This window comes from Dermacentor silvarum, chromosome 6 (genome assembly GCF_013339745.2).
Source record: "Dermacentor silvarum isolate Dsil-2018 chromosome 6, BIME_Dsil_1.4, whole genome shotgun sequence".
NCBI lineage: Eukaryota > Metazoa > Arthropoda > Arachnida > Ixodida > Ixodidae > Dermacentor > Dermacentor silvarum.
Window position 1 is genome coordinate 150,826,014 of NC_051159.1, and position 16,211 is coordinate 150,842,224.

Consider the following 16,211-nt stretch of genomic DNA (forward strand, 5'->3'; position numbering starts at 1 on the left):
CGAATTCTATCTGATCTCTCGACTTTGACATTTTCATGTTTTGCCGTTTCTTTATTAGGCCCAACAAGAGAATAAGCAGTCAACAACCTAATAAATACAGATAGATAGATACTGTCAAAGTGGCAAATATTCGCCAAGAAATGCTTCGCATTTAAAAGCCGATAATGTAATTTCTGAACAAGAACGAAAAGTGCTGCGAATTCTTCAAAACAAAATCATAACGCGCTGGGGCTTAAATGCAGGACGCACGAAAATAGACAGAACCAGAGATGACAAAAACTGGGACTGAGCTTATAAAATTGTAAAATTGCACTAAGGTTGCTTTTACCACGAGGCATAAAGCGCCAACGGCGTCAACGGTACACGTGGCGCCCTCTGTTATCCTGCAGACGAAGCGAATTAGCAATTTGGCGAGTACCAGCGGCACCGACCAGGGTAGCCTACGATTGGTAGTGACCTTGTTTGGCATGTAAGTTGATTGCTTATTCTCTTGTTTACGTCGTAGTTGAGATTATCTGTGACTAGCGAGATCACCAAAAGTGTAAGACCGAATCTACAAGTTTATTTGTCGATTTACCGCTTTCCTACAGCCGATTAGGCCTTTCCTTGTGTGTCGGTGGTCGTTGCCCTATATTGATGTAGCGCCGTCAATATTGGATAGCCCATGAAGTAGCCCTCGGGCGTCTTAATGAGTGGTGGGTAGTCACCAAAGTGAAGCGATATCTTTCAGGGCTTTGATTCGCGGTGCTCACAGAGGAAGAAGAAAAGGTAGATGACCACCGTGAAAAACATGACAAAATGTAAATCAACGAAGAAGCCATGTATGCCTCCCAGAATTTTGCTCATTTACTGGTCACCAACTGGTACGTTAAGCGGCCGCTCCTTAGTATTTATTCAGAAAGCAGATGAGATATTAAAGAAATCGGGAACAACGATGGATGCTGCCCAAGCGATGACGTACGTGCGACTCTTTCTTTGGAAGCCTTGAACCGCATCGCAAGGTTTTTCCGGGCAAAACTCTTGGTGACTGACTGCGGCGGGAAGCAGTGCGACAAGTCTTCGCTACACGGCGGTGCTCTTATGTGTGGTTCTCGAGTAAAACTTGTTAGGAAGGTTACGTAGGCGCTTGTGCGGTGCGCAACAACGGGCAACGGGACCTTGGCAATCTGCCGCGCTCTGAACGTGCCAAAACTCGGGCGCAGTGACGATTTCGTGTTGATAGTGTTTTGCGATACTTCCTCGCCAGTAGGGTTCGTGCAAAGTTTGCTGCAGATGTCTAGTAAATCTGCGCACGCCGCGAACGTTTACGCAGTGTAGGACGTCCGGGGAATACTTCGGACTGCACACAAACTACATGCTGTAGCATTGCTTGTTCGGTTGCTGGCTGTCCAACGGCTTGTTGAGCAAGGATAACATTTCAGCACATTGCTCTTGTCAACGGTATGTAGCCGTCGTAACGTGTCACCTGGTGGTTTCAGATGAATGTGCCCGCGTGCTGCCGCTACGTGTCGCCTCAAAAAATGAAAGGTCCAGGAAGGTGACACAATGACTACATCTGCTATCCTTGGAAGTTAGAGGTAACCCATCTTATTTCTTCGAAACTGCATGGTAAATTATATGCATCATTGTGTTGCTGATGACATGGCTTGGCATTTTCACACCTCTAAACTGCATTGTTCAGAGTCTGAATTTTTGTTATGGTTTCTGACGGTTTAGATGCATGCATCTAAATGGCCATAGTGGCCATAGTGTTTTCATGTCACAAAAGTCGCTATTTCACACATACAGGCAGAGAAAAGGATAACGTACTAAGTTACACTTGCAAATTGTAGGATGAGTTACGTTACTATCATTCGATATTATGTCCACCTTAACCTGATCATAAGGTCGATTTATCTAGGGTTGTGCAAATGGCAGTGTCTGGATTGAACTACTTGGGCAGTGCCACTGTAGGCATTGGCAGGTCAGGAATGCGGGAAGAGCTCCTTTCACTGAAATTAAGTGACTCATCACTGTTGTGCTGCAACTGACCTCTGTGCCTTACCACTCTCAGAAGATAGTTCCCTTACAGGTCACAGGCACAAAGGTTTTATGCTACAGTTGCCAGTAACAAAGAACACGCGATGTCCAGGCATGAGCAGCCAAGATGAGCAAGTACCAGGATGAAAGTACAGCCCACAGCCTAAACACATGCACAATATTTAGAGTACACTGAAAAGGGATTGAAAAGGGGCCTGTCTGACCTTGCCTTGCATTCAGAGAACCTCATTGCCTACAGCTGAGAAGGTACACCACGGAACATGTAACTAATCCTTTTACAGACAGGTGTATTTTTCGTATCTCATGCACACCATAACTACTTGCTTCCACGACTTGCAGTATGACAGCATCTGAGCAAGAAATGGTGTACTTGAGAATGGGAAGGAAAAGGAAAATCCAGATGGGGTAATTCCGTGGTGTTTTTGTACATGAGTACTTCGAGGGTCATTTTCCACTGCATTCTTGGCCTGTCATTAAATGTAGACTGGAGTATCCTCATTCTGCCTTCTTTGTATGCTGAAGCTCTCAACTTAAATGCGAGCAGTGCCTTTCTCAGTAGCAATTCAGCTGCTTTCTCACAGTTTCTTAAAAGTCCATAAGACAAGATTTCTGGCACATGATGACTATTCTCATTTCAGGGCTTATTCCTGACTGGGAGGTGCCGTCTCGCCTGCCAGAAGGAGGCAATCCTTAGGTGAGGCACACAGAGAATATGTCTTAGTGCACAAGTGCACTTTCTGGATTGGCTTCTCTCATCCTCTTGCAAACATAGCACTCAAGGCAGGACATTACAAAAGTCGCACTACAGAGAAGCACCGTTGGGCATGTATAGGCCATTGCTACTCGGTAAAAGTATGTGGCTATATTAGCATTACATTTGAGGCAGTCACACAGGCAATGAGACGCTGTCATGGACAACTGAAACGTATACATGAGGCATCAAACACCGGGATGCACTACACAAGGGTCACACCGCCATCACCAAGCCATCAGGAGGAAAGTGTTGTTTGTCCAGGTCACAAAATGTGGTGGGAATTGCCATGTGGGCGATGGCAGCACTGTTAATTTTAGAGCTGTCGTAGTAATGGGCACAACCATTTTTATTGTCCTGCCTGGTAGCTGATCTCATGCCACTGTAATTGTCCTCTTTGCTTGTGGCTCTGCTGCCTGTGCTGGTGGTGCATCTGTGTGTCTACTCCTGCATCACATCAGCTGCGTCTAACGCAGGTCTAGCAATGTTTGTTTGTTCACCGTACTTTTGTTCTATCATCATTATCATCATTATTAGCTAGAAACGTTTTGGCGATAATGGCTTGGTTTGTCCAATGTAAGTGACTTGCCATGGTGACTCAGTGACTGGTGCGTTCTACTACTCGGCACAAGATCGGGTGTTTGATTCCAGGCCCCAGCAGTCGTATTCTGACGGGGCGGGATGCAAAAACGCTCATGCACTGTGCTTTGTGTACATGTTCAAAGAATCCTAGGTAGTTAAAATTAATCTGGAGCTCTCCATTATGGTGTTCTTTATAGCCTACGGTGCAGCTTCAGGACATTAAGTCTCACAATGTGAACTTTAAATTTTAAAGTAAGTGAAGCTACACCATGGCGTTCAAGGCCCGTCTAACCTACATCGATACTTGCTAATACATACAACACATGGTGGTGCCATTTATTAAATGATATGCCACTAATCTAGTCCCGTGCTTCAAGTCATCGGTTTGCTAAAATGCTAGAATGACCGCCCCCGAAAGTTGTTAGTTGCCGGGTTCGATCCCGGGACCGGAGCGGACTTTTTCTTCAATTGCAAAGCTTTCTTTCTGAGAAACCAGTATGGGTTTCCTTTGTAGCTTCTTGCTACACCCACGACGATGACAATTTCTCCCTTTCATGCCACTAAATATTGTAATTCTACCAAAAAACCTTTATCAGCAGAACCGTGCATGGAATTAGCAGTATTTATCTCCTTTTACAAAGTAAATTGCGCAGAACCACGATTTGCAATGAATAGTTGGTTGTTTATTGTGGAAGACTCGAAAGGGCACAAAAGCAAAGGGACAGGATTGCAGTATATGAGCGGGCAAGTCCCAGTGTTGCTGGTTCTGCAGCTAAAGATCACCCGCCGCGGTGTTGGGCTGCTGAACACGAGATTGCGGGATCGAATCTGGCCGCGGCGGTTGCATTTCGATGGAGGTGAAATGCAAAAACGCCCGTGTGCTTGCGTTGTAGTGCACATTAAAGAACCCCAGGTGTTAAAAATTAATCCGGAGCCCTCCACTACGGCGTGCCTCATAATGAGAACTGATTTTGGCACGTAAAACCCTAGAAAGAAGATGCAGCTAAAAATCACTCTTTGCTGAAAAGCTTAATACACATTATCTTCCACAATTTAGCTTGTGTACTCAACTGTTTAATGCTTCGTTGTAAGTTCTCCGCAGTTTTCTTGTCCACATATGTGACTATGCCTACTTGGAGGGAAAAAAACTTGGGAGAAACTATCCTGAAATATAGACGTTTTTTCATTGGCGCCGTCATTGTGTAGGCAGTGGCGCCATCTATGGGCAGTTGGCATGCTGGCTTGGGCGAACGCCCGTGTTGTATGCCGTGGTGTACGTTCGGCGCCAGTTTCTGGTGGATTTTTTCGCACTCGCGCGGTCTATTTAGCATGAAATGGTGTCTTCTACGTGGGGAATGGTTCTGTGAGGCGTAGTGAAGGAATTTAAGCCTGAAGTAATTAAGCGGCTGGAGTAACTGCTGGTGTTAGGGCAGACGGAGCACCCAGCGCGAGGTTCGCGCGTTTGTTTGAGCTTACAATCAGCCTCGGATATCAGTTCGGTATTTCTGAAAATTCGTTTCACGAATGTTACCTTACTGCAGCATTCTCAGCACTGTAATTCTAAGCTCTGGTTTAGCTGCGACGAGTATAGTTACGAAACATTTGACAATCCTAACAGCATGGGTACCGTTCTGCTGGAGAATAAGTCGTACTGTTTACTTTGACAAGCGTTCAAGTTGTTATGTGTAGATACACTGGGCGACTGCCCTACTTGCTGGGCAAGGTTTTTGCCTACAAATAAAATAGTTTGGTTAATAATAACCGCATACCGTACAGTGTGAATCACACTTTTCTAGTGGTCGAACGCCCAGCTGCAGTCTGTGCGAGCACCCGAGGCAGTACTAAATGCTGTGTTATAGATCTGTTTGTTCTATATAGCGTATGGTCCAAGTGGTCCAAGCATACGGCACGAACATGCGGAGTCTTATTGCGTCGTTATCCCGTGTTCTGTTTTATTTTGCCGCAAAAGGAGGACATAGGAACTCTTTTTTTTTTTTTTTTTCAGTCTCCTAAGTTCAGTCATTTACGACGCATTCACCCACGTTATGGAAATTGTGTACTTACAAATAGCCGTTGGGTTCTCTTTACGCGATCCCCTTTGTATATTGTGCCTTACAGGGCAAAAAAGGCAATGCTGATCTAAGCACGAAGCAATTGTGTGTATCATGTTGGCTTGCCAACCACAGGGCTCGCTGTATTGAGCAAAGCCTTCGGCCTCTTGCACGAGGCTAACGTAGACATAGTGATTTGAAGTCTACTAGACTTAAAATGCGTGAGAACGATGCCGGTGGCTGATGCAAATGTTTTACAACTCTTTGTCGAGTGAAAACTGATACATCCAACAGTTCACAACACATACACACACCGCAGGTGATGATGCGCGTCGCATTTTTGCACATGCAAGAGAAATTTCCAGATACTGTAGCTGCTGCTGCACCCGAAGGCTACACAGTGGTTGTTCGACGACCTCGTAAGAACTGACATCCCGTAAATTGCACTCGGAACTAGCTAAAACACCTCCGAATCGTTCCGCAGCGTGCAACCGGCAACACATTCAAGCCGCACCGTGCCGGCTCGCACAAGCCAGAGAGGAGGAAAGGCTCGTCGCGCACCCTTTCCTCCTTGCCCGATGAAAAGGTCTATAGAACTAACAAAATAACAACTAGCTCTGAAATATGCGAGTAAGAAACAATCATTTAATTGGCTTAAGATGTACTGCTGAATGGTAGCACAGAGTACAAAAATATATTACTCCTTCCCTTAGCTTTCTTGAAGCCATTTATCCTAAACCCGTGCCTTTTGCTGAAGCTAAATTTTGGGTGTTCTTATGCATGCTTTGAACCTTTTTATTTCTCTAATCACAGCTACCTTGCCGCTGTGCCTGCATTTAGATGGGGGTGAAATCCAAAAACCTGTACCGTGCATTATGTGCACATTAAAGAACCCCAAGTGGTCAAAATTAATCCACAGTTCCTCACTACGGCGTGCTTCGTAATCAAATCGTGGTTTTGGCTCGTGAAACCTCAGAATATAATTTATCCATTTTTATCTGTGAGACCACTGTACTGCCATGGTCGGACTTACTATGAGCACGTGACTTACAGAGCAACCAGCGCAACGGAGCAGCCAGTGCCGCAGAGCATTGGTCGCGGAAACGGCACTCAAGGTTGACACATGGCCATTGTAAAAAGGTGACACATGGCCATTGCAATGGCCATTGACACATGGCCATTGACACATGGCCATTGGTGCTGCATGTAAGGTCGTTATGATTGACTTGGACCCAGTGGCCAACACTCTTGGACACTGGTAGCGTCACAAGCCAACGCACTCGTGTGTTTCGGTTAAGTCTGACAATGGCCGTACATTACCACATTGATTATGGTTTGCTTTCTTAAAAATAGAAATTGAATACTCTCACATGTTCATGTTGAACAGTGGGTACGTCTTAGTTTTCTACTGTTATCTCATTAGTGGTGTTGGATGTGGGCAACAGTGCAGGATAACTTCTCCCTGTTTGTGAAGTGATTGTCCCTAGAAATGTCATATAGTGCGAACAGGATTCAGTGTAATGCTGCCTCGCAATCCGCTTATGACTTCTGACAATACTGAGTTTCATGGTTTTGTCTGGGGTACTGGTGTAAAATACTACTGATATTAAATGTAGGCAGGTCATGTGTGTTCTTGTTGTGTGTCTATAGTTGGTCCATTCTATGTTGCATGTTCATTTGTTCATGCTCTTGCTTTTCTCTTGCAGGCAAGGAAAATGATTAATCGAGAAATGCTTGCAAAGGCAGCCCTCAACAATGTGTCTTGTGAGTTATTTTTCTTTGCAAACGTGAGAGGTTTGTTGTGAATCACTTTAGTGTTGTAAACACTAAAGTGTAAACACTGTAACACTGTGAGACATGCACTTTCCAGGCATGTTAGCAGCGCCACTTGTGGGGTCATGACATTAAGTGATAACACTGGCTGGTTGTATACTTTGTTCCATGTCCCAGGCCCACAGCTTTGTCACACTGGAGCAATCCTCAGAGAAAAGAATTTCCTTCCGTTATGTAAATTTCGCAAAGCAATCCTAGTCCAAATGTTTTGTGCCAGGCAGTCCAAATTTTGTGGCACCATAGCAGCAACTTCTTGACTGGATTTTCTCAATTATCCATCACGTTAAAGCTATGCAAATCTTGCCTGTTTCAAAACTCAGACACATTCTCACCTCAGGGCCACACATTTTTTCTTAATCTTGATCATGAAATTTTTTGGTGTAGCCTGTACAAGGGGAAGAGTAAAAAGAAATTTAACAATGCTTATGTTTTGTATAATATACATGCTAGCTGAAGTATGTGATGACCTGGAAGGTTTTTACTTTAGCTTTAAGGTCATTGTTGGCATGTAACTTTGGAGCTGGAGCCCTGTTTGCTGAAAGCACACCCTCCAAAGATGGAACAGTTTTTCTACACATGCCTAGACCTCATGTGTCACATAACTACAGAAGCAGTGAAAGGGGAAAGAGAACTAGTTACAGGATGAAAGTAATATCTATGAATGTGTTCATGGAGAATATCAGTGGGATGTCAGAGGTAGTAGCAACTACCATACAAGTTTCAGGCAACTCTCATGAGAAGGCAGTTAGCTCATTGGATAAGACCATGTACAAGGTACTATGACAGTCACAACTAGTCAATCCTAGTTGGTTCATTGCTGAGTTCAGTACTGAGTGGATACTGCTGAAATCCACGTATTGACGGGGAAGTAGTGCGGGAATTTCAAAGTGGTATCACCATCATCCATCTTTGAGTTTTGTGTCTTTTTCTGGCTTGCCTTTTTGGTATCTCAGGAGTATAATCTATTTAATAATTATATTTCTCTTTATTGTCCCCTTGAGCCATGGTGCTCACATTTTTCACATCTTGTTGATGTAGGACAAGCACAGTTGGATGCTTTTAGGAGAGACATTTTTTCTGGAGCGGACTTAAAAAAAGCCTGTGATGAACAGGATTTCAAGTAGGAAAACACAGTTTTGATCTGGACACTTTGTAAAGGCTAAACTTGTTTTTTAATTTTGTCGTTATCATTGACCGTCACAAACTGCACCAAATGCTTTAGTTCTAACTTTGCAATAACTGCCATACCACTATCTAGCAGTTATCTTATCGAATTCACTAATATTTGCCCCAGCAAATTGTGAGACTATTGAAGGACAACAAGCTGAAGTGCACAAGATGATAGCATGCTACACTTTGTTGCCCTCAAGCATATCATGCCATGTGATTTCCACTAGGTTTTGTTTAAATCCTGTTTGCTAAGCATCAATTACTATAAGTACTTTTTACTGTTCTGTTGGATCCATTCATGTAAATACCTGAAGTAATTAAGGTACTCTAGCTGAAAAATTGCACCTTTTCTTACTTCTTTCTTTTCTTTTTCATTTCGTGGCAGTTCAAACAAATTGAATGCTTATTTTGGCATATTTGTCATTCCATTGCACTTTTGCTATGCACATGCCATTAATTTGACCACTAATTTATGCCATTATTCATCCCATTGCAAGGTATACGTGCCCTCAAACAACCATTTCTTCTTTTATAACATTATATGGAATTACATGAAGCAGGAGCCTTCAGTTTAGTTTTGTTTCTGTGGTAACCAAAAGCCTCTTGCAATGAATTCTGCTGTAATGAATTGAAAGGAACTGAAATTTATAGTTATAATGCCTGCACCCAGAGTTGCTATCATCATCCTGTGAGTGGCTATGGCATTTCGCAGCTGTGCACGGTGTTGCGGGTTTTGATTTCTGGCTGCAGAAGCCACATTTCAATGGGGGCGGAATACAAAAATCTTGTATACTTAGATTTAAATGCATGTTAAAGGACCTTAGCTAAACAAAATTAATCTGGAGCGATCCACTCCAGCATCTCTCACAGCCCCAACGTTACTTTTGGGTGTTAAGCCCCACATGTCAGTCAATCATCCTGTCATTAAGGCTAGTTTTGATTACAGTGATCCCTTTTCTACTTGATGTGTGATCATACCCATTCATGAAGGTCTATTCGTGCAACTAACCTTGCTGTGTTGCTTGCTTGTTGTGCAGCGAGACAAGTTCCAAGTCGCACGGAGCATCGCCTGCAGCCTTCTGGCACTTCATTTTCGAGCACACCCGTTCCAACTCAGATGACTCGGAATAGTCACGTGACTGTCACGTTAGATGGCACATCAAGTGCACGGAACTTGTTGCAACAACATACTCGACAGTATGATGACTCGCTTCTTCGACGCCAGCTGAACAAATGTGCCATGGGCTCAGCAGCAGCAGTAGGAGCACCACCAGCAGCATCCGGCAAGGGCCAGGCATTAGCCCCTGAAAGGAGCCTGCTTGCCCAGCACTTAACTCAGAGAAATAATGAGCCAAAGGCTGTGGAGTTAGCCCCCACTGAGAGAGTGCGCGTATTGAAAACGTCGGGTGGGACAGTAACGGTGCGCTCACTCAGTCCTGTGTCTACGCCCATCAGGGTACATGCAGAACAACAAGCCAGGGCACCTTATAGCACAGTGCACACTGAACCGCCAAGAGCACCTCCCCGTAGCATAGAGCATGGTGTTGCTGGTATCCCCTTGCAGAGGAGAGCACCACCCTCATCACCCATCATGGGTGCACCTGTTGCAGTACCACGCAGAATATTGCCCAAGCCCGTGCATAGCCTCTCCTTCATGGCCAATGGGAGCCGTACACATCAGAATTCATCTGTGGTCCCTGTTCAGGATGCGACCTCGAGAATGAGGTATGTGGATGTTCCCATAAATGCCAGTCCAAACGACGTGATCACTGGTCTGAAGAATATGGCAGTAGTTCACCCCCAGGTGCGGCCTTCCATGTCTGTTAAGCCCATCGCTGCTGACGAATTAGCCAAAGATGCGCAGCTTTCAAAGACAACCCTTCAAAATATGACTGCCAACGTGGCACAGAAAGTGACACAGTTAAGCACCACAGAAGTTGCCTCTGCTGCAGCTGCTGCTGCTGAGCAGAGGACCGTTTTAGAGCCAAACTGTGTCGTCCCAGTGTCAATCCAGCGAAGTTTTCCCGGACCTGATGTACAGCGTGTAGGTGAAGATGAAGGCAGGAAATCGAAAATGATCATTGTGGACCTCACGGAACCCACGGAAACTTCTCCAACAGCTAAGCAGGATTTATCAACCATAAGCACACGAGCTGAGATGAGGTTGTCGACACCTCCCACTGTGACAGATGAACCGCTTCAATTGGAGGCGGGTTGCCTCCAAGTGCCATCGGGCCTCAAAGTGGACTTTATCAACTTAGACGACTTGTTAATAGGCGACCTAAGCTATCTAGCCAAGTACTTTGGCCTGAGTATACTGGAGCCCCTGTCTATGGATGATATTGCCAACAAGGGCCTGTCAGAGTGGATAGATATCTCGGATGAGGCCGAGGTGGAGAAGACATTTGCAGAGCTCAAGGCCCTGAATGGGAGCCGTGGTCAGCAGCTTTTCTGGGCTAATCGAATGACGCCAGAAAGTTCAGACGTTGCGTATCCCATTGTAGTTCCTGAATATGAAGAGCTTGAGACCACTAGCCTCCCAGCTGACGTCACAAAACCTGCAACGACAACAACAATGGAAACAGCTGATGGAAAGGCTTCCCCAGCAGGAGCTAGCCGCAGTCCAAGGGGCACCAAGGAAGGCACTGCCAAGAGCCCTCTCATCTTGATCATCAAGAAGGGAGCCAACAGCAGTGCTTCGAGTCCAGCATGGCAGCTGTCTCCATGCAAGAGTAGCACAGCAAAGGATGAAAAAGAGGAGTCCAAGACGCTCTTCTGCAATGCACTGAACCTGTTGCCAAGTTCGGGCGAACAGCTAAAGAAGATGCGCAAGGGCAAGTCAGCCCGTGCACTGGCTGTGCTCAAAGACAAAGTGATGTCAGAGTACCTCAAGAACCACTTCGTGCCACTGCACCGTGTGCAGGGCATGTACCGGTATTTGTTTAAGAAGGGGCACCTACGGGAGGGCAAGCTGACTTATGCCTGTGAGGTTTACCGGAACCTGCGAAGTCGAGAGAACCGGCCGAGGGCTTCTCTGGTCATCTCACGGTATGATGATGAGGGTGAGTCACCTGGTTGCTTTGGTGTGCATACATTCTGGTCTGTTCAGTTGCTGAACCCTAGCACGTGTGGAGTTTAAACAATGTGACTAATATGCTTATAAGTGTTGGAGAAGGTTGCTGAATCTAACCATGTTTTTGCAGAGGCTAGCTGCAGTTTTTTTTTTCTGCTGCCATTCTTCGGCCGCCACATTAGCTAGATTCCGTGATGAAGTAGATTTTGGCTTGGCTGAAGTACTGTGGCTGGCATTTCGGTGTTACACTTCTAGCAAAAGTTTTCTTTGTGCTTCTTCATGAAATTTAAGCTGGGTATACATGTTTTACAGAGGTTAGTTTGCAGAGTGTAAAAGAGAGGTTGCTACCAGCTCCAATGCTATGCGACACTATTGCGCACCTTCTGAATGCAGCCAAATACTTTAATTGCCACAAGGAGGCAATGGGCTCGTTGTGCCAACTATTGACTGTATAGGCTAGCATATTGTGCATATGAAGCGAAATTTGGCATTGCACACCAGAAAAAGTATCTTCTGACACTATGCGATCTCCGCAAAACCTGCAACATTAAGAAGGAGTGAGGCTCATGTGTTGTGTGGACAGTGCCCCTACAGGTGATTGGACAGGTCATGATTAACAGCTGTGTCCAATATCAATAAACTATTGTCTGTCATAGGTGACTGGGTATTTTTAAAGTCTAGCTACTCAGCTTTGTAAAGGGATGTTTAACTGCAGTGACGGCCTAGTGGTTCAGCATCCGCCTCATATGCGGGAGGTATTGGGTTCGAATACCCGGTTTTGCTGTGCCCAGAAGGTTTTACAGGATTTGCATGGTGTGGGCTCCTTCCCCAGAAAAAATAAAAGAAAAAAAACAAATTGGCTGGGGAACGCATGTGCTCATTCGGATAACCTGTTGGTAACGAGCAGCAGCGTGTCTTGGAACCCACGTCCTCCCGCAGCTGATGCAGATACTCAACCACGAGGCCACTGCTGCGGTTCCAGCTACAATATAAATGTGCGATATGTATATGTACTATATATATGCTCCCATACGAATGTGTAGGCGGGTAATGGTCTAAACTGTCTTAAGGACTGTGTGGCGGCGATGAGGATCGCAACCACAGGGCTCAAGATAGTTGTAGAGAAGGCCAAGATATGGCACTAGGAGTCACAGAGACACTGGAGAGCCGGCGCGTCGGCGGAGGTAGAGCAGTGAATAAACAAGTGTTGACGGTACTTGTGCGCTGCTCAGTGCTTCTCAGTAGTGTTCCTCAAGTTTTCACGATATCAACTCAAAGGGAATGTGTATATTTATTGCATGCTCTTTCAGTGCAGTTGCGTGAACATTGTCACATTTTGTTGCTGCTTTTGCAAGCTTGCTTTAAGTGATGAATACTCTAAATGGGGTCTGCACAGTTGTGTATATCTGCAACTTTTTTGCTTTACAGACTTCATTCCCAAAAAGAATCAGCCGTCATCTCCAGGCCTTCTTTGGCACTTGAAGAAGAAGAAAGTTACTTCGAAATATGGTAGGTGCACACTACCTTTTATCTTTGCACAAGGGCGTCTCGGATCAACAGCTGTGATGCAAATGTTTTCGTAAGTGCATGTAAAATCCTAGTGGGATACCTCCGCTTGAAAAGAATGGCAAAATGAGTGCCGTTTTAAATGACCGTTTTCAGATGTGCATGAAGTTTTATTTACTTTAACAATTCATGAGGCAACAGCACATCATACATAAAGACACAGCTCAGTCTTTAACTGTGCAGCTTGTAAATTAAAAAAAAAAGAACGGACATTTGACAAATTTACTCAGCAGCAGAAGTGGCTACCGGTACAGCTTGTATGGCAATGTACACTTGTCTAGTGCTTAGAAGGGTAATTTTTAATATATTGCATTGGTAGCATTCACAAGGGGCTGTGGACTTCACACAGCTTCTGAGCTGTTAGAGGCTCATAGCTTGTTAGCATACTTTTGTTCCATGCTTGTATTATGAAAGACATTGCACAGGTCCAAATATTGGCCACGGCGGCCGCATTTATATGGAGGCGAAATGCAAAAACGCCCTTGTGCTTGCGTTGTAGTGCACGTTAAAGAACCCCAGGTGGTCAAAATTAATCCGGAGACCTCCACTATGGCGTGCCTCATAATCAGAACTGGTTTTGGTACGTAAAACCCCAGAAAGAAGTGGCCCAATATAGCTGCAGTATGTGTAAATAACTGAATAAACAAATTAATAAGTGGCAATAGATAAATTTATGTAGAACGAGCAGTAGACAAGCTAAGAAACCAGTTTTGTCAGTTAGCTGTTCAGCAATTATCATAATTTTGGCATTAAAGCATTCAAGTTCCAAAGTTTTGTTAATGCCTCAGCATTGCCTTGCACGGTCTAATAGCTTTGTGCAGATGCGATTTCGTACCCAATAAAGTGAGAACTGAGGGGCGGCTATTGCTAGTTGATTTAAGTGCCGTCACTTGAGACTCGATGCCCTTCAAACTTTGCTTTACGTGAGGGATGCTGTTGGTCAGCTAACCAACACAAATAAAAAGGAGCTCCGAAGTCAAAAGGTTAATTGGGACAAACTGAATGCAACAGCAGCAACAGTTTATTGTCGAAAAGCCCTGCTAGGTTAATCAAACATGCATTATGACTGCACTCAACTGTCTTTTGAGCGTTTCATCAAGCAAGAGTAGTTGTGTATCAAAGGTCTATATCATCTGTCTCACAGTTGAGTCTTATAGTATCTCCTCATCAGCAAAAGATTAGGTTGTGGCCTGTGCCAGTGCCATGCAGTTGCACATGTAATTTGTGTCGCCACGTTTAACACAGCACGTATCTGAAGTGCCTACCATATTTGCCATGGCATTGGTGAGTAGTTCATCAGCCAATTAGATAACCAATATCTCCTTAGCAAGCTTGGCAAATGACCCTGGGCATGTGCAAATTCCGAATGGAGGTGTGGGTAATAAAGAACTGCCATGCCGCCAAACGTTGAACCTGCACTTGAGTAACCCTTGGTCTTTCCTCCTGTTAGAAATGGACGATGATTACGTCCCGAAGAAAGGTCAAGTCAATGGCCAGAAACTTCGGCGCAGCCTATGGGGCCGGCCAAAAGGTTCCTGGAGGACGGCGGCAGCTAACAGCGATGCCAGTAGCAACAGTAGAAGCCCATCTGTTGAAGTAGCCCCAGCCAGTCTAGCAGAACTTGAAGGTTGCTGCACGACGCCGCTGTACAAGCTGGAAGCAGGCAACTGGACTCCCAAGTGTTCCGCAGACGACTCTAGTCGATGGGACATCTGGGTCTCGGAGAACTCTCTCGAGAACAAGATGTCGCGTCCCATTCCAATGGTGGTCCTGACCAGGATTGAAGACTGTGATGCAGGTTAGTTGTGGTTGCTGCTAGCAGTGTGGAAAAAGTGGTCATCGGCAGTGTTTGACCCTGTAGTCTACAACCTGCTCGCACAAACATATCTCAGTAAAGAGAAAGATAACAGAAAGTTGTCCTGGCCAGGCATAAGCTTGCTTAATGTAGATTGGCAAGCGTGATGTTTTATAGTTACAGTGAAATCTACAATTTCAACTGGCTGTTATAATTCAAACTATGGGGTCCTGTCACAGTCACATTAATTTTGATGTGAAAAAAAAAAACACTTTGTTATAGCTGGTGTCAATGTTATGCTGAGTGCCTAGAAAGATAGAATGAGTGTTAATTCTGTGGCCATCCAAAGCTGCGTCTCTAAATGCCTGATTCTCCCGTATTTCTTTAGGCACTGTCTAGCTTCATGGCACAGCAGCAAAGCTCTGCTTGTGCGTCAGGTTTTGCATGGCTTCCAAGATTGTGCAGTTCTGCCATTGCAGCAGCACGTTGCCCCATTGTCTTGAAGGCCATGTCTTAGGCTCATACTCACACATGAAAAATGTGCTGTGCATGGGCTGAAATGCACAGAGAAAAAAACAGCAAGTTTGTTCTACTGAATTGAATTTGTAGCATTAAAAGCATGGATAGTCGACAGCCAACTCAAAACACCCATTGGCATTGCTTTACCAGAGCTTTCATACAAGTAAGCAGTTTCACAAGTAAGCACGGATGCTATGGCTGGCAAAATTTGCAGGCATAGGATGGAGTAGGCTGATAATGCAGCTATTGGATGCTTTCGGCTTGGCTTAGCTTCGTTATGATGGCACAGCTAGCTAAAATTGCACAAGGTGTATGACGCGAAGCACTCTGCATAGGACACTTTCCTTGAGCAAAGTCATTCTTGAGTGCACACAGGAGACCAGCGTTAGAGATAAACTGTTGTTTCTGCATGCCAAGAAATGGATGCCAACTCTCAAACAATTTCATTTTTGCACGTGTGCCTGTGTGCGTTGCTCCATGCAGAGGATTACCACATGATTTCAGATTCTCTTCATGACACTAGAGTTACTGTATATGCTCCCTACAGGAGCAGAGTTGCGCATAGGTCCGCCATCTTGCCCGCCGACGCATCCGTGTTAAGCAGAAAAGCCACTCCTGTTGAATGCAGGATACGGCGCAGCTTAGCGGCCGAGTGTGCTTGCTCCTTCATTCCGCGAAGGCCAGGTGGTGCGGCGGGCGGCAGTGCAGGCCATAGAAACTCCATGGTGCAGGCACAGCTGTGAAGTTGGCTTTTCCTCAAAGGGTTGTTTTTTTGCGCATGTGACCAGATTTGGCGAATAGGGGCGCGAGCGTTCAGCCAGATGCACAACT

At 45.1% G+C, this 16,211-nt stretch overlaps 1 protein-coding gene across 5 annotated transcripts in view; it reads left to right on the forward strand.

Moving 5' to 3' along the window:
- Positions 1–356: 356 nt before the first annotated feature.
- LOC119456227 (uncharacterized) overlaps positions 357–16,211 on the forward strand; it is a 33,032-nt gene continuing 17,177 nt past the window's right edge. For 2 of the 5 annotated variants that reach the window (XM_037717873.2, XM_037717875.2), the window contains exons 1-7: positions 357–469; positions 1,479–1,577; positions 2,679–2,734; positions 7,131–7,188; positions 9,465–11,489; positions 12,929–13,009; positions 14,517–14,864. In XM_037717873.2, the coding sequence (XP_037573801.1) occupies positions 7,140–7,188; positions 9,465–11,489; positions 12,929–13,009; positions 14,517–14,864 (2,503 nt within the window). In that variant the 5' untranslated portion in view covers positions 357–469; positions 1,479–1,577; positions 2,679–2,734; positions 7,131–7,139. The other 3 variants (XM_049669608.1, XM_049669606.1, XM_049669607.1) reach the window with 3 other exon arrangements.